The sequence below is a fragment of the Melospiza melodia genome, chromosome 15 (assembly GCF_035770615.1).
Source record: "Melospiza melodia melodia isolate bMelMel2 chromosome 15, bMelMel2.pri, whole genome shotgun sequence".
NCBI classification, from domain to species: Eukaryota; Metazoa; Chordata; class Aves; order Passeriformes; family Passerellidae; genus Melospiza; species Melospiza melodia.
Window position 1 is genome coordinate 20,072,710 of NC_086208.1, and position 16,880 is coordinate 20,089,589.

At 51.9% G+C, this 16,880-nt stretch overlaps 1 protein-coding gene and 1 non-coding gene across 2 annotated transcripts; both read right to left on the reverse strand.

Moving 5' to 3' along the window:
* Positions 1 to 877: 877 nt before the first annotated feature.
* MORF4L1 (mortality factor 4 like 1) lies at positions 878 to 15,610 on the reverse strand. Its single transcript, XM_063170045.1, has 13 exons — positions 15,506 to 15,610; positions 13,767 to 13,813; positions 11,742 to 11,809; positions 9,553 to 9,639; positions 9,320 to 9,400; positions 7,564 to 7,626; positions 5,442 to 5,467; positions 4,788 to 4,876; positions 4,581 to 4,682; positions 4,247 to 4,335; positions 3,020 to 3,192; positions 2,614 to 2,698; positions 878 to 1,544 (listed from the first exon to the last, which is right to left on the reverse strand). The coding sequence occupies exons 1-13, from the start codon at positions 15,543 to 15,545 to the stop codon at positions 1,460 to 1,462; spliced, it is 1,035 nt and encodes a 344-aa protein (XP_063026115.1). The 5' UTR covers positions 15,546 to 15,610; the 3' UTR covers positions 878 to 1,459.
* A 199-nt stretch (positions 15,611 to 15,809) lies between these two features.
* TRNAK-CUU (transfer RNA lysine (anticodon CUU)) lies at positions 15,810 to 15,882 on the reverse strand. Its single transcript has one exon. It is a non-coding gene; the product is annotated as a tRNA-Lys (tRNA).
* Positions 15,883 to 16,880: the final 998 nt, after the last annotated feature.

The window sequence follows — 16,880 nt, forward strand, 5'->3', positions numbered from 1 at the left end:
AATGACCAGAAGATCCCAACAGGCCTTGGTACAAACCCTGTTCTGTGAGCACGAGCACTGACAGCAAAAGGCCATTTTCACTCTTGGGGTGGTTGGCAAAGGATAAATCCATTGTTCAGATTGGAACGTGATCCTGGCTCCGGGTAATGGCCAGGACAAATACTGAGAAGTGGCTAATTAACAAGGCTGAGACTGGAGCAGCACCAGGAGCAGAGGAGCACCCGCCTTCCCCCACTGTGCAGCCCAGCCTGGCACTGGGCAGGGAACCCACAGCGCCCCTGTCCCTACTCCCGGCCTGCCCTGACCAGAATTCAGAGCAGGAACCGCCTCGGAAGGGCCACAGCTGCTCCCAGCCCTGCCTCAGTTCCCATGGCAACTTCCCCTCACCCCATTGCTCAATACTGTCCTTTTTCCATGGAACAGCAGATCCTGCTGCTTTTTCAAACAGCTCCTTATCCAATGGACCATCCCCTCCCCAGCACCACCGGGGCTGTGCTCAGCGCAGGAGGGCACCAGGGCAGGGTGGGACACGGCCCTGCTGGGCTCCCGTCCAGGGAATGTGCCCGGGCAGCCCAGCCCATCCTCACCCCCATGCTGGGACACGGGTGGGACCCTCGTGCCCCTCAGCCCCTGCAGGAAAGGCTCAGTCCCACCCCAGAGCGGCCCTGGCACAGCATGGGTCCCAGCTCCCTGGCCACTGTGGCTTCCTGCAGTAACATCTGTGATTAAAACCTGGTATTTTGCCTGCAAAGAGCAGCTACTCAGAGCCAAGTCATGCAATGCCTTTGAGAGATCCAAACCCCTCATTCCCTTGCTCAGCCTGGCCAGGACACTCACACGGCAGAGACCGATGCAAACACAAACACCAGAAACCACATTTGAAATTAAAAAAGTTTATTTGCAGATCTGTAAAACAGCTCTGCCAAAGACCAACATTTCCAAACACTACGAGATGAGAATGCATTTTCCTATCATTAGAATATAAAAAAAAAGTCACAGTCCTTCAACTACCCCATGAAAAGCAGACATTTATGAACCAAACATTGAACTTTCAACACCAAAAAGTCACTGGGGTGAGTGAGACAGTCAATAGCACCGAGACAGGTGACACAGCCCTCGTGGTCTGTCATTACTATGGAATAAAGCAGGTTAGCGAGGCTGAGCCTCTGGGGAGAGCAGCCCTACGAGCACTGAGTCCAGACAATGACACACCAGAACACATTCCTTTACATCCCAGCGATGCACACACCGAGCCAGAAACACCACGGAGCTCCCAGAGCTTCCACTGTGGGACAAGAGATTCCAGGGCAGAACAAGGAATCCTCCGGACTCACGTGGCAGCTGCACTTCACACACACAACTTGAACCACTCTATGTTTACAGGAGCTGTGTGACGGGGAGGTGAAGGACAGGATGCAGGAGTGGGCAGTGGTGCAGGATCCAAGCCGTGCTCCATGGGTTACACCGCTTTCCGGTGGTACTCCGGAGGGGCCACCTCGTAGTCACTGGCACTGAACAATGCAGAGGAGTTCTTTGCTAAATATCTACAAAAACAACAAAAGCATTACATTGCTGCTTGCCCAAATCCTCTGTGGTTCAGTGAATGCCCAGACACACAACAGGGTTTGAGAATCTCAGCCAAAAAATCCATTCCAAACGAGCTGCCAAGCACCTCTGGCTCCAGGTGAGCTCTGGCAGCTCAGGATGAACAGGATGAAGCTGTTTGAGGTTCAGGCAGCTGCTGTACCAAGAATCGATCTGGTACTGCTCTATTCAAAGGAGGAGGAACAGAACAGGACACCAGGAAGCTCTGTCTGCACAAACAGGGACCTCCAGGGCTGAGTGAAGGATGGCAAAACAAGGAATGGCCAAAGGTAAAGGTTGTGTGCCATTAATTCTCATGGGATGGGTTCAGGATTTCTGCTCACTGGGTTCACATTTCTACCTCACAGCCAGAGCTCTCCAGCACCTGCATTTACCCCAGACTGCCCCAAAGGACCAGGGCTATCCCTGGGCAGGTTTTCCCTGGCCACCAGGCTGACTCCTGTCAAGCCCTGCTTCAGAGCTGTCTTGAATTTACTGAGGCTTTTCTTTCAGCTTCCAATAGCTCCTAATCACAGAATCACGGAATGATTTGGGTTGGAAGGGACCTTAAAGCTCACCTCATTTCACACTGAAGTGCTTTATTATTATAGGATGTTTCCCTCCTGAACATCCCACAGCTACAGGGAACCATAGCACACTAAGGCTCTGGTGACAGTCTGTCCCAGAAATAACATTCCTAAAGTTCATCACTTTTTAAACATTTGCTCAATTGTTGTTGAGTAACTGTTGTGTAATTTAATAGCTTGCTGGAATTATCATCTGCTTTTTTTAGCAGCTATAAATAAATGTTGAAGCATTTATTTTGCAACAAGGAGCAGATGGGACAGGGTAGGAGTGCAGATTAACAGAACCAGAGAAGTGGAGTCTGAGAGGCTTCACTGCAGCCGTGGGGAAGATCCCACACGCAGGCCCCAGTTACACAACAATTCACTGAGAAGGGGCAGCCTCACAGCAGCCTGAGCTCCCTGACCTCTCTCTTTCTTGCTGGAAGACCTCACAAGTACTCACTTTAAGAAGTCATGCAAGTAGTTCAAGAGCAAAGCCAGACTCTTCTCATCCAGGGGCGTGTAGGCCAGCATGGCTCCGATCCGCACTGCCCGAAGCAAGGACACTTGTCACAAACACTGCTTCAGGTCACTGTGTAAGCCCACAGCCTTACAGCAGCACAGGAAAGCAGCCCAGGAATCTATTCCCATATACACAATTTCACCCAAACCAACCAGACTTTAAAACTTCATTTCCATCCCAAACCCCACAATGGCTCTGAGCCTTTTGGGTACACGGATAGGGAATGAACCCACCCTTAGGGAATGAACCCTCCCTTCAGAGCTGCCTGTCACAGGCTCGAGAGGGGGAAACAAGCACTTGACCCCCTCCCAGTGCTGTCCACCCCCCCTGCCCAGGTGGCACTCACCAAAGAGCCTCAGGAGGTGTGGGGCCCCGTACACCTGGGACATGGGGGCGTCGGGGTGATCCGCCAGGATCTCGGCGTACTGCGGCCTCTCGAACTTGTACAGCAGCTGGGTGCCCAGCATGACATTGAAGTACTCCTTGATGCCAGCCACCACCTCGTTGACAGCGTATTCCCTGGGGACACAGAGCTCTGCAAGGCCTGCTCCAAGGAACAGCGACTGCTCCAGGGCGAGGCCTGGCTTGGGGAGACCACCAAAATCAGGAGGGTCTTTCACATCTTGCAAGGAAATTTGTCTGGGGACCTTAAAATCTACAGCCACAGGGAGGGATGCAATCCCAGACCTCCCTGGAAAATGGGCTGTTCTGAACACAGCCAGGATGTAGGCAAACCAAGAGCAGCAGAGATGGACTTGGAGCAGCCCTTCTGAAAGCACAGGCAGCACTGGGGACATTCAGCAGCTTTCTCTGTCACCCAAAGCTCATCCCAGCTCACACCATGTTCAAAGGACAATACTGAATTAATTACACTGAGCAGGGGGACAGTCCCCTGGTATTTCAGGCACCTGCTCCCTTCCTCCCAGGCCTCTCCTGCCAGATTCCTGCAGGCCTCCAACCTCACCCTGCCTGTACAGGACCTGGCAGTGACAGAGGAGCAAGCCCTCACCCCGCCCTGCCAACAAATTTAGAACAGGCATCAGGACAATTACATCAGAGCAGGTTAAAACACCCTGACAAGTCAATAACCTGCTTCCTCTTGAATGGAAGAAAATTACTTCCCTTTCTGTTCTCCCTTTCAAACAGGAAAGCCTCCTGCAGAGTAAACACACCTTGTTTTGCTCAGGGCTGATTGCTGGGTAATTACAAACAATAATTGGCTTTGCCCATCTGAGTATTTACAAATCCTCCGCACCTCCCTGGCCCCTGGCTCTGTGAGGGAGCCCTGGGGCACTGAGCTCACCCCACACGGCTTCTCTGGGAAGTTTCATCAGCTTCCTTCAGGAAAAGGCCTAGGGCAAGTGGGGAAGCAGAACTCATATCCAGAAAGCAGACGTGCAGTTTGGAATTACTCCCTCAGGATTTCTGAGCACCACTATCACCCTGGGCTTGGAACAGGGCATTGGACATGGGGCTGGGTCAGGTTCCACAGCCTTATTCCATTTTCCATGGAATCCAAGTCCAACAACAAGAGCCAAGGAGGTGTTTAGGGCTGGCAGGGAGCACTACTCACTTGTTATCAGTATTTCCTCGGGATTTTTTGTAGTTTGCATAATCCTCTAAAATGGAGTCCACATTCTTCTTGGCAGGGAGGTAGAAGAGCTACAAATGCAAAACAGAATACAAGTTTGTCTCATTCTTGCAGACATTTGTACCTGGAAGCTGAACTGAAACCCTTTCTCACCAGGACATGTCTAGGATGAAATCAGCAGGTTAAGATGACACAAGTTAGGAAAGAGTTACTCTTACTCCAAGAGTTTAATTGGGCATTAAAAAACCCAGCCAAGATGGATAGCCTGGGAAAGTGGAAGGTGTCCCCCAGAGCAGGGCAGGATTTTCACAGGTACCTGTTTCTGCCTGGTGATCAAGTCCCAGTCATCCACCAGCCATGGCTTCAGCTCTTCAGGGATCTTCACCTTCACTTCAACTCTGTTCATAAACGTCTCCTCCTGAGAACAGCCAAGCCAGACTAATTACTCTCAGGTACTAATTGGGAGCACAGCACCCTTCTGTTTTCCACCCAAAATCCCTGGGAGGGAATAGAAAATACTCACACTTTCAACAGTTGGATCCACCCGAGCCCTCTTCTTCCTGGGAGGCTGGGGAGTCTCACTGGTGCTGCTCCCCTCCCCAATGCCTGGAGCTGTGCACAGCACACACAGCAGCACAGAAAACAGCAGGCAACATTTAGGGCAAGGATTTCAAAGTAAGGCTCAGATTTTTCTCAGGTCACCTTTGCTCCTGTTGGGGTTTTTTTTGTTGTTGTTTTAAGTATTACTTCTGTTCTGGGAGTCCCTCCCATTTGTGCCAGTTTAAACTGCTGCACTGGCACTTATCTGAGGGAGGTTTCTGCACTAGAAGCACACCAGTCTGTCACATTTTTGGGGGGAGAATCTTTGGAGCCAGCAGCTCAGCTTTGCAGCTGTGTCATGTCTCCATCTCATTAAGAAAACCTAAGTTTGAGTTAGGAAATTATTTCAGCAGATCAGCTTTGCTATGCAATTGCAAGAGCCCAAAATCCTGACAGACTGGAACGAGTACATTTTGTACCAAGCAGAGAAGTGTGAACCTTCCCCTTCCTGAGCAGGGAGAGCCCCAGGAGGGACAGCACAAGGTGTCAGGGAATTATTGGGGCAGGCTGCAGGTCTTATTTCAGCCACAAACCCTTCACTAGAGACCCACTCAGATGCAAAATCAAACACACTTACTTTTCTGCTTGTTCTTTTTTGTTTTCCTGCAAGAAGAACACAAATTAGTGCACATGTCAAGAGAGTGATACTTAAGGAAGCCACAGCAGAAAGCCAGAAAACGTTTCAAGCACTGGGAGCAATCCTCAGGGGCCTGGGCAGTATTTAGCTAAGGACACACACAGGAAACACAAGCTACAACTTGGCTTCAGAGCTATGGTACCACAAGATTCCTCATGGAACAGGTTAGAATTCACTGTTTTTGGGAAGTTTTGTCCTTCCCAAGTGCTCTTGGAGGACTACATGAGGTTTGTGGCTGTTTTATTTTGGACAGAATATGGCACAAGGAGATGGAAGTGCTGGGAATTGCCAGAAAAATCTCACTAAACTGAATTAAATTCCAGTAAAAGACTGAAAAACCCTCCAGCTTTACCAGTGCTGCAGCAGAGGGAAGATGCAGGAGCACTTTGTCTATTTTCTGTCCATTTTCAGCCAGTTTTAGCTGGAGTACCATGATTTATTCTCAGTTTGCTCCCTGCCAGAAGCAGCCTGGATCCAGTGCTCAAAAACTGGGCACAGGGTGGATAAAACCCTACCAGGCCAACACTGATCCCTTGGAAACTGAGCACTCCATCAATGACTCTTGTTTTCAGGCTCTGGACTGGGTTTATCAGGGCCAGGAAACAGGCAGAGCTCTGAGGAAGGGCTGGAGATAGGGAGAATAAAGGGTTTGTTTAAAGGCAAAGCAGCTGAAATGAGGCTGAAACTGTGGGCAGGATAAAGCTCATCCCTCAGAAGGAACAATAAGTCACCAACAGTGGGCTGGTGCATTGAAGAGAAAGGATTTTCTTCCAAAGGAGGAACAGGGAGCCCTTCCCAGGATTAATTCACAAGATAAAAATCAGGTTAACAATTAGAACAGAAGCAGAGTTTTTAAAAACTCCATTTAGGTAACTTACAACCAGATGTTATTCCCTAATTTGTTACTCAGTGCCATATCTTTCCTCCAGAACACTTGGGTTACCTTTCCTAGTTTTCAAGCACCCATTAACTCTGTTTCCTGATTTTTAGGCCCATGAAATGTAGAATAAACTTTTGGAAGCTGAGATTCAGCAGAGCTACATTTAACAGAGTCAGAAGGTGTTGCACAGGCAGCCTGCTTTAACTACACATTTTTTTTCTGCTACAGTTTCCAGTTATCAGAAGATGAGCAATTATTTCAAACCCAAACCTGCACTTCATACATATTTCTATCTGATCACAGATTGCTCCACAGCTTTTGGAACCAGTTGCTGCAGTTTGCAGAACAGTTACCCTGAACAGACTCAAACAAAGGCACAGCACAAGGAGCAGGTTCTGAGCTCTCCCTTCCCCAGGCCCCTGAAAACTCCTCGGCGCTGCTTTCCAGGAGCTGCAGGCTTCTACATCCAGGGCTGAAAGCCTGGAGTCAGCTGGGCACAGGGAGTGTCCTCCCACTGCACCCAGCCCCACCACAAAGTGCAGGGCAGAGGAGCTGCAGATGGGCTTTCAATAGCCCCAAACAGGGCCCTGCTGGCTGCCAAAGCAGCCCAGGACAGCCACGGCCCCCAGGGCCTGCCCAGAGCCCAGGGGGAACACAAGGGGAACCCAGGGCCTGCCCAGAACCTGGGGAGAACCCAGGGGAGCCAAGGCCTCCCAGGGCCTGCCCAGAACCCAGGGGAGAATCCAGGACAGCCACGGGACCCCAAGGCTTGCCCAGAACCCAGGGGAGAATTCCAGGGGAGCCAAGGGCCCCCAGGGCCTGCCGAGAACCTGGCGAGAACCCAGGGGAGAATCCAGGACAGCCACGGGACCCCAAGGCCTGCCCAGAACCCAGGGGAGAATTCCAGGGGAGCCAAAGGCCAGGAGGGCCTGCCCAGAACCCAGGGGAGAGGAAAGGTGGGCCCCAGGGCCTGCCCAAAACCCAGGAGAGAACCCAGGGGAGCTGATGGCTCCCAGGGCCTGCCCAGAAAGCAACAAAGAAACCAGGAAAGAACCCAGGAGAGAGGCAGGCTGGGCCCCAGACAGCCGAGGGCTCCCAGGGCCTGCCCAGCAGCCGGGGAAGAAGCAGGAGGCGGCCCCGGGCTGGCAGCCCTGCGTGGCAGCTGCCCCAGGCCTCACTCACCGTGTGGAGATGGCCGGGGTCTCCAGGCAGCACACGGTGTGGGCTCCATCCCGCCGGAAAAACCTGGGGACAGGGCACACACAGCTCGTGGGCAGCCCCACACAGCCCTCCTGCCTTCCTGCAGCTCACCACACCGAGCACTGCTGGGACACGCCGTGCTTACACCAGTGCCACCACCGCCTGCTCAGCAGGCGAATACATCTCAGATGTATTAATATATTAATATAACTAATGTATTAATATAAACCACCTTTCCCTCAGATCCTCCAGGAGTGCCACAAAAGGTGGCTCACAGAGGAGGACAGTGTCACCCTTTTAGAACAGTTTCTCCCCTCCCCACCACCAGTACTTCGTGTGTCTGCAATGAGCTCCATGTACGAGGGAACAATCCCGAGGCTGGATTTTGGAAGTGTATTTTGGGAAGCATTACCCTGCAGTGCAATCAACACACACTCACAGCTGAGTCAAACTCACACCCACCATCAGCTCCCTCCCACCACTCACATGGGAGACACCCAGCTGCAACAGCCCCTTCAGCAGCCAAATCAGTGCCGGTCATCATTCAGACCTGTTTTAATTAGGTTTTAATGACACTTATCATTATCAGCTGCCTACAGAGTTGGGCTGGGTTTTGTCTGACCCCAGGTGAGGACAGCAGTGAGTGAGTGGTTCTTGTGCAGGCTGCTCCTGAGCTGGCAGCACTCAGCTGGAGCTCAGCACCTGGGCACAGGGGAGCACCCAGCCAGGGGATCCAGGGGAATCCAGCAGATCCACTGATTCCCCCTTCCCCAAGACCAGGAGCCAGCTACAGCCAGCCCTGGCCAGGTTTTGGCCAGTCCCAAAGTGAAACTGCCCCAGGATCCCAAGCAAACCCCAACTCCCTGTCCCAGCTGTGCTGCACTCCTCAAAGCCATGACTCTCATTCCACGCCAAACCTGCCCCTGAGTGAGCCCTGCAGCCTGAGGCTGCTGCCAAATCCACTTCTGAAGCACTGGTGGCATTTCAGCAGCTTCCTTGTGACAGCCGGGATCACAAATGAAGTTAGGGATTCAAAACAGCCCATTAGCAAGAGCCATGTTCATCATTAAATGAAACCCTGCCCAAACTGAAGATGACAAATGAGCAGAGCTGGACTGATTGTCTGCAAATCTACCATAAAATCTCTCCCGAATCACCAAAAGGAGGGAGTGAAGGAAATCTGACAATCACAGCTCAAACTGAGTTTTTCTAGTAGATGCCTGAGCTTGCTTCTGGTATCTTAGGATGCAGGCCCATTTTTAATTGTGTATTTATTGGTTTAGTTTTGTCAAAACCAGCCAAAGAAAGGCTCTTTAAATGCAGTTTTGACAGCTGCACCATGGCAGAAGGCAAGGCATTGTGAGGATTTTATTCCAAAGTGCTTGGAAGAGCTGGGAAATTCTATAGAGAAACTGATTTTACTGAGATACACAGGACTTATGAGGAATCACCACTTTTTGAGTGTCAGGCCACCAACAATAGACTGCAAAAAATGCAGAGTGTGTCTGCTCAGCACCTCAATTCAACATTAACTGTGCGCCACCTAAAAGGCATTTTAAATTAAATACTTTAACAAAGGCCTTTTTGGTGCCATTGAAGTGCTTTTGCACAGGCTGTGCCACAAGAGATGGAGTTGAGCTGCAGAGCCATTAAAGTAAAACTGATGAGCCAAAGTCTGGGAGGTGTTTTGGGCAGGGTTGGGGGTGGGTTTTTTATTTTTAAATAAAAAGAATCTTACACTTCAACATTCTTCTGCTGCAGACCAGAAGTCTTCTTGCCTGGAGCAGCTCCTCTCATCTTCCCCTCTGCATATTGTTCCCTTTAAACAGAGCGTATTCAGAAATAAGATTCTGGTGGAAAAAGAAGCTTCTCTGGTTTTGGTTTGAAAGTCAGTAGCTTCCCCTGATAACTGTGGATGGAAGCTCTGTTGAACAAGCATTCCCTGACAATCCCTCCTTCCCCACTACTCACTGGTTTGCCTTCTGGAGTTCTTTTTGTTTCTGCAGGTTGGTATCCACGTATTTGAGCACTCTGCTTTCTGGAACCCATTCATCCCAGCTGGAAAAAACCCAGAGAGAAATAAATCATCACTCAAAGCCCCCCCATGATTGCTTTCTACACACAACAGTCAATTAAAAGCTTCACAGAATTTGGGACTAAACTCTGCTTTGTGTCAAGTCATGGACTGGCACAGCTCAAGGCCAAAGTCACCAAATGTTCCCCACTGACTGGAGCTGGAATGATCTGTCCAGGGAAGTGCAACCCTCTGGCATTTCCAGCTTCCCAAACTTGAGGGATGGGCAGCTTAGGAGGGAGAGAACAATCTCATTCAAAAGAAGCATCACAGGAGAAAAAAAGTTACTCTATGCTTACAAAATTATGGGATATCTGTAGCCACAGTATATTACTGAGAAAGTTTCCTTTATCTATTCCAACATTGTATAGGTTAACAAATTCAGGATAGGATCTTACTGTAAGGAGAAGAGCTCTGATTTCTGTCTGTGAAGGGAACCAAGATGGCATGAATATTTGCAGAATCTGAACGATTTAAGAGAACAGGTGTTGGGGAAATTGCCATTACAGCAGGAATTCCACTTCAACACAGAGTGCCTCAGCTGAGCAATCTGACAACTTCTCTCAAACAAAACGCATTAAAAGTGGCCGAGGTATTCCAAAGCACATCAGTTAAAGCTCTTTATGAAGAGTTCTGTGCCAGTTTTCAGCAGCTGCCACTCTTGGAGCAGCACGTGGCCAAACCAATATTGCTGCAGGAGCACCAGGAGCTCCGAGGGTGGAGAGAAGGCAAGGGCAGCAGCTGCAGACTGCAGAGACAGCTCCAGCTGTGCCCAACGCCCCTGGGGTTCAGGCAGCGCTCAGCTGTGTCAGCACTTTTCCCACTCCTGCCTGTCCAGCTGCAAGGGGCCTTCCAGATGTGCTGTGTGCCCAGGTGACACCTCTGTGCCCCACAGTGACAGAGCTCTGCGCTATCCCGACTCTGGATACTGGCAAAAGAATTCCAAGCCAGCCCTGACAGCTGCAGATGAAGGCTGTGCTGCCCGGGCTCTCGCAGCAATGCCACTTTTAATGTCCTTAATTGGAGCTTGAAGGCAAAAATGAAAACTCAAACAGCACAAGCAAGAAAAGCGGGATCGGGACAGCAGCTCTGCCCCTCCATGGCACAAACAAGGGAAGGAAGGGCCACACTGATGCTGCCTCATTAAGAGGAGCCAGCACACAGTGACTGTGCCCCTGTAAGTGCTGTGTTTACACTGGGCCATCCCCTGGCCCTCTGGCAGCAGGGAGAGCAGATGCAATTAAAAGTCACATCTAAAACACGAGCTTCAGCTTTTAGTCACATCACAGAGATCAAGGCTGCTGTGACTAAGAGTCCTCAGCACTGAAAGCAAACCAAACCAAACAGGAAACTGCCCTCTGAGACTTCTGGGTCTGAAGAGCTGAGGTTTTTAATCACCTAGAAAAAAACCTCCATTTCCTAAATTCAACCTGAGGGGCAGAAAACAACTCAAAAAAGGGAGAAAAGTACATCAATACAACAACCTCATGGAAGCTTTCATCTCTAATGGGCTCAGCCATTTATCCCACAGAGGTGCCTGTAGCCCTCAGCCATCTCCCACCTGGAACCCTGCCAGTTTTGCAGGAGGAAAAAGCATCCGTAGGTTTACTTTAATCTGAGAGGCTGGAGATGAAACACAGGCTGCACCTGCTGCTAAGCCAGCCCTCAGCAAGCTGTGCTCCAAAATCCCCTGAACACTGGGGTAAGAGGCAGGGGATCTGAGTGGTTCTGCCCCACCTCAGCAGGAGCTGCCCTTCCTCCCAAGGCATAACCAGGAAGTTTTCATAGCAGAGGTTTCTGCCAGGGAGGAACTCCAGTGTTTCCCACCCTGAACAACCAGAATGTCCCAGAGCATTCCCAGCAGCCTCTGACAGCTCTGCAGGAAATGGCCAGTTTGGCAACGTTCTCTGTGTTCCATAAATCATGTATTAAATCAGCAGCTCAGGTATTAAATCACTCTGGTCAGTCCCAGAGGATCTGCCACCTGCAGGGACAAGGCAGGGGTGCTGCACCCAGCCCACACTCAGACAAAGCATCTCCCTGGAAAGGAAAGAGAAATCCTGCTTTTATTCCATGCACTACTTACTTTTTATTCCAACCACTGTAGTGGATAAAGTATTTCACTTGCTTGTCCTTTATGGCAACCTTTACACACTGGAACAGAGAAGAAAGGTCAGTCAGTCCCAGGGAAAACAAGGAGAGCTCAGGAAATTTTGCTGCTTTAGCTTGCAGAGTTTTCCCTGCCCCTGAACTTCTTGGCTGCACAAATCAAATCCACCAACTCAACACTTCCTCCAGGAAGTTCAAGTCCTGTTCTGGAGGTGCTGAGATTCAGCTGCCACTGCCCCCTGAGCAGTGACAGAATGAGGCTGCTGTAAAACCTGCAGGGCTCCAGATCTGAGTCTCTGTAAAAGGGGCTTTTCCTGCACTGAAGTAAAAACTGCTCCCAAAATTATAATTGGCATTTGTCTGGCACACAGAGCCACCTCCAAGTGTTTGAGAGGGCAGAACCTTTGGCCATACAACATTTTCAAGAGACCACACTGTGCTGTACCCACTTCAGCTACAAAATATTGCCAGAGAGGAACCTCCCATTTCAGGAAACAGCTGCAAAATGCCACACATGCAACTTAAAACCAGCCAGGACTAAGGTGCTCCTGCTGCAGCAGTGCCTGTTCTGACAACCTGGAGCTAACCCAGACACACACAGCCTGTGCCTGCCCCTGCTTGTCTTGGAGAATAAAGGGCTGAGCACCAAGCAAAAGATGACTCAAATACAGTTCTGCAGCAAAATATTTTCCCTGCTGGGGGTTAGAAGGGCCTGAAGTGAATCTGCTTTAACTCTGCATGGCAGAGATGCACAAACAGCTCCTGTTTGCCACGAGCCCTCACAAAGAGCTGCTCTGACCACCTTGCTGTGGCACACCAAGGATGTGGTCAGGAACAAAACAACTGCTGGACTGAGAACCACAGGAGAAAAACAGATCAAAGGAGCAGGAAGAAAGCCAAGGTTGTTATTCATTAATACTGACAAAGCAGCTTTTAAAATTAAACCCTTAAAATAAACAAGCCAAACCTTTTTAAAATGAAACTTCAAGCTCATTGTGCCAGTGCAGGAACTCAGAAGGATGCACTCAGTACAAAGAGGCAGCCAAAAGCCACTTGTGAGCTGGGAGATCCCCTCAGCACCCAGCTGGCACAGCCTGCCCTGCAGCACCCATTCCACTCTGGGAAAGGAGGGCAAGCACAGCTGCTCTCCAGCTCAGGCTGAGTGGCACATGGTTATTTCCTCAAAACCAGGAGCCTCCACCACCCTCCTGTCTGCAGCACTGGCACAACAGCTCCCAACAAAGGGTGGGAATTGTCCCATGTTCCCACAACCTCACCCTCCTGCTCCAGAGGCAGCAAGGAGCACATCAGGAGCCCTGAGGTGGGAATGGTTTGGAGCAGCCCAAACCCTCTCAGTGCTCTGGGTGGGATTTTAGCATTACAACTCTTTGTCCCGAAGAGAGAAACTGAGTGTTTCTCCTGCCTCCCTGTGTTAACACGCACTGACACCAAATCCTGAAGGACTGAAATCCCTGTCTGAGGCACCCCAGGAATTTCTGCACACCTTCCAACCCACACAGCTCCAAGAGCCCTTTCCTTCCCTTCCAGAGGGAGTGGGAGCACTCAGACACTGAGGCAGCAGGGGCACAAATCTGCAGTGCAGGCTCCTGTGGTTAAAATGCCAGAACTGGAAAGCAGAACTGGGGCTGCCACTTCCTTTGTCACTGCAGTGCAGCCCCTCCTGGGCACTGAGGAAGACCATGGACTGCACTCAGCCCTCTCCCCCTGAGCAGCTCAGGCACCAAATCCTGCAGGCACAAAGTGTTCTGGGATATTTGCAGTGTTCTGGGATGTTCTAACAGCCTCTGGGAGCTTCCCAGAATAGCTGCGCCGTGCCACTGGACTTCCTGAAATTGTTCTGGAATGGAGCCCCAGGGCCTGACACTGATTTCAGACAGGTTTTTGTTAATTTCAGTGGCAGCCCTTGGTCCCACCTAGAGGCACAGCAGACAGAAACACGTCCTTGTTTTCCTGGGCAGCAGCAGCAGCCACACACACCCACCTTGGCTTCATAAAGGAGAGGTCCATGGAAACAAAGCACTCGCTCACCTGCAAGGGAAGCACAGAGACAGCTCAGAGGGCCACCAGGAACAGCACAGGGCAGCCAGGGAGGGCTCTGAGGCTGGAACTGACCGCAGAAGCGATTTCTCTGTCCCACCAAAGGGACCAGAGCTGAGATCCCTGAGGATCCCAGGAGCAGCTGCACACTGGCACAGTCACAGCGCTGGTGCCTTTGGCAGCAAACCCCACATCCCTGCCCCTCCCTGGCATGCCCAGATCAGGCTGCAGCCCCCCCAGCAGGCTGGGCTCAGCCACAGGCAGGCAGAGCTGCCCCTCTGGGGCGTTACTGATCCAGGGCATTGCCTGAAGGCCCTGGCACCTCAAAGCCACTGTCACCCGTGTCCCTTTCCTGCAGGAAGGGCAGCACATGGCATTCCCAGCTTGGGGAATCAGGAAGGGAGACCCCCATGCTGCTTCCCCACCCAGCCTGTGGGACAGGGCAGCAGCAGAACGCCCTCACTCTGGGGTTTGGGGCAGGATGAGATTGTCCTTCAGCCTGGCTTTATCTGCTCCTGGCCAAGCCTCGTTGCGTGGTTCCACTGTGGGATTTGCAGGGTACATAAGACAGGATATCTGAGGGCACACATCCCCTGCTGGAAGCTGCAGTGCCTCCCGGTTTTGGGAAATGAGCTGCAGAGCTGTGAAATGCTTCTGTGTCTCAACAAAGAGAAAGGCTCAGAAGGGCTCTCCCGGAAGTGCCCACACTGATACATCACACAGGCAGTACTTTTATTTATTTAAAATGTCCCTACAGACGGGGCTGGCAATCAGAGGTGACATTTCCACCCTCATTGTCACAGTGCTGGTGGCAGACACGCCCCTGCCTCAGGGCTGTGCAGTGTTTTCCAGGAGAGATGCCCCCGGTTACTGAGGAACATTCATTTTTAAAAAGCACACGGATGATTTGCAGAAAGGGCTCTTTGTCTCCATGATAACCCGGCAGGCTCCTGCTCCCTCACACAAGGGCTGTTCCCTGGATGCACACCCTGTTCCTTACACCAAAGCCCATCCCATCCCACCCCTACCAGGGCAGGGACACCTTCCACTGTCCCAGGTGCTCCAAGCCCATCCAACCCGGCCTGGGACATTCCAGGGATGGGGCATCCATCTTACACTGCATTGCTATTGTTATTTATCCTACCTGCATTGCTCTCGACCGCAACCATTACATAAAAATCAAAATAAACACAGAAAAAGCCTCCTGAAAAGCCCGATTCATCCTCATTCACCCAAAGCCCGGTGCTCTGCGGCAGATGTGGATTCCAGCTGTGCTGGAATCCAGCGCTGCCTCCATGAATCCTCCTGCGCGGGGCTCCCTTCCGGGGGACAATAAATAATCATTTTTCAAAGGCATTGAAACCAAACCCCCGACAAACCAGAGGGATTTCAGCAGTTTTAATGCCAAGGAACACCCGCGCAGGAAAACGAAGCATATTTAGAATAACGGGGTGGGAAGGGCCCGCGTGTTCCCGGTAGGAAAGAGAAGGGCCGGGAGCAGACAAAGCCTGCGGGAACCCATCTTTCCCACCTACCGGCACCTGCCGGGGGCTGAGCCGGGAGCGCGGGGAGCGGATCCCGAGCCCCGGGCCCGGAGCCGAGCCCCCCGCGCCGGGCGCGGCCCGCGATCCGCGGCACCCCCGGCCCGCCCGCGCCGCGGCCCCGAGCCCGGCCCGCACTCACCCTCCTGGAACTTGGGCTTGGGGTCCTGCTTGGGCGCCATTTATAAGGGCCGGTCCCTCCTCCGGCCGCTCCCCGCGGGGCCCCGCCGCTGCCCGGCCCGGCCCCGCCGCCGCCCGGCCCGGCCCCGCCGCGCAGCCGCGGCTCGGGCATGCCGGGACATGGAGTCCGCGGGCTCCGCGCCCGCTCCGCCCCGCTCGGCGGGCGGGGGCGGCTTGGCTGCTGAGTGCTGAGTGCGTGCGCCGTGAGGAGTCACACTGGGCGGAAAAAAAAATAAAATCCGAGAAAAAACAGGAAAAAATGAATGCGCCCAACGTGGGGCTCGAACCCACGACCCTGGGATTAAGAGTCCCATGCTCTACCGACTGAGCTAGCCGGGCACCACGCGCACCTGGTGGCCGGCACGGGTGTCGGCAGCGGCCCCGCCGGTCCCGGGCATTCCCCGCTCCGGCCGCCAGAGGGCGCGCGCCCCGGCTGATCTGCATATTTAACATTATCGTCTAACTAAACATCATCGCAAACGTCTGTTAATTATCCCCTAATTAAACATTATCCCTTCATCCCGGCAGGTACGGAGAGACCGGAGATGCGGCCGTCACGGGAAAGCTGTGGACTGCCTGGGCGGCGAGCAGTATCCGAGGGGGTAATTCATAGAGCCCAGTAATCCCGGGTGTTTGCTCCCGGTGCGCTTCAATCTGAGAGAAAATAAAAGGAGACAGCGACGGGCAGCCTCGGGAGAGGAAAGGAGGGACGTGGCGGCATCAGACAAGCACCATTTTTCATTTGTGATCGAAAATTCACTGAATTTTTGTGATTTTTTTAATCGCGATCCTCACGACGGGGCAGACAAAGCAATGCGGCAAGGGAGCGCCAGAGGGCGCCATGGGCCACGCCGGCAACGCGTAACATCAGCCCCGCCCCTTAATGTGCATAACCCCGCCTTTATGTACATAATCCTGCTCTAATATGCATAACCCCGCCCATCTGGCATGCATTGATTCCTTGAGAGGCTGCCTGGAACAGAGCTGGGCAGAGTTAAAGAGTAAAGTAGGGGTTTATTAAAAGGCCTTCACAGGGCACACCTTGGGCAGTAAAAGAGCCTGGCTGTGGCTACACCCCAGCTTGGGCTCCATGTCACAAGTTTTCACACAGTCATAAATTTTGGTCCAGTTCCATATTGGAGTTAACTGTCCAATTGCAGCTCCAGGTTATGCAGTCCCACCCTCCCAGTTTGCTCTCCTCAATTCAGTGTTATTTTACACTTTTTGGGCCTGAAGCTGCTGCAGTGTCCTTGTTCTGGGGCTGGAACAGGTTTGATTTATCTGACTGAGCTGTGAGGAGAACTGCTAATACTTTATATGAAGTTCAGAGTTATAAA

What these genes read in the sequence shown, in the direction of transcription:
- MORF4L1 (XM_063170045.1), bottom strand. Translation starts at nt 15,545, where the DNA reads ATGGCGCCCAAGCAGGACCCCAAGCCCAAGTTCCAGGAGG. An exon ending in GAACTCCAGAAGGCAAACCA is followed by an intron (nt 9,401 to 9,552) that starts GTGAGTAGTGGG and finishes CTCTGTTTAAAG; the next exon opens with GGAACAATATGCAGAGGGGA. An exon ending in ACCCCGGCCATCTCCACACG is followed by an intron (nt 5,468 to 7,563) that starts GTGAGTGAGGCC and finishes TTCTTCTTGCAG; the next exon opens with GAAAACAAAAAAGAACAAGC.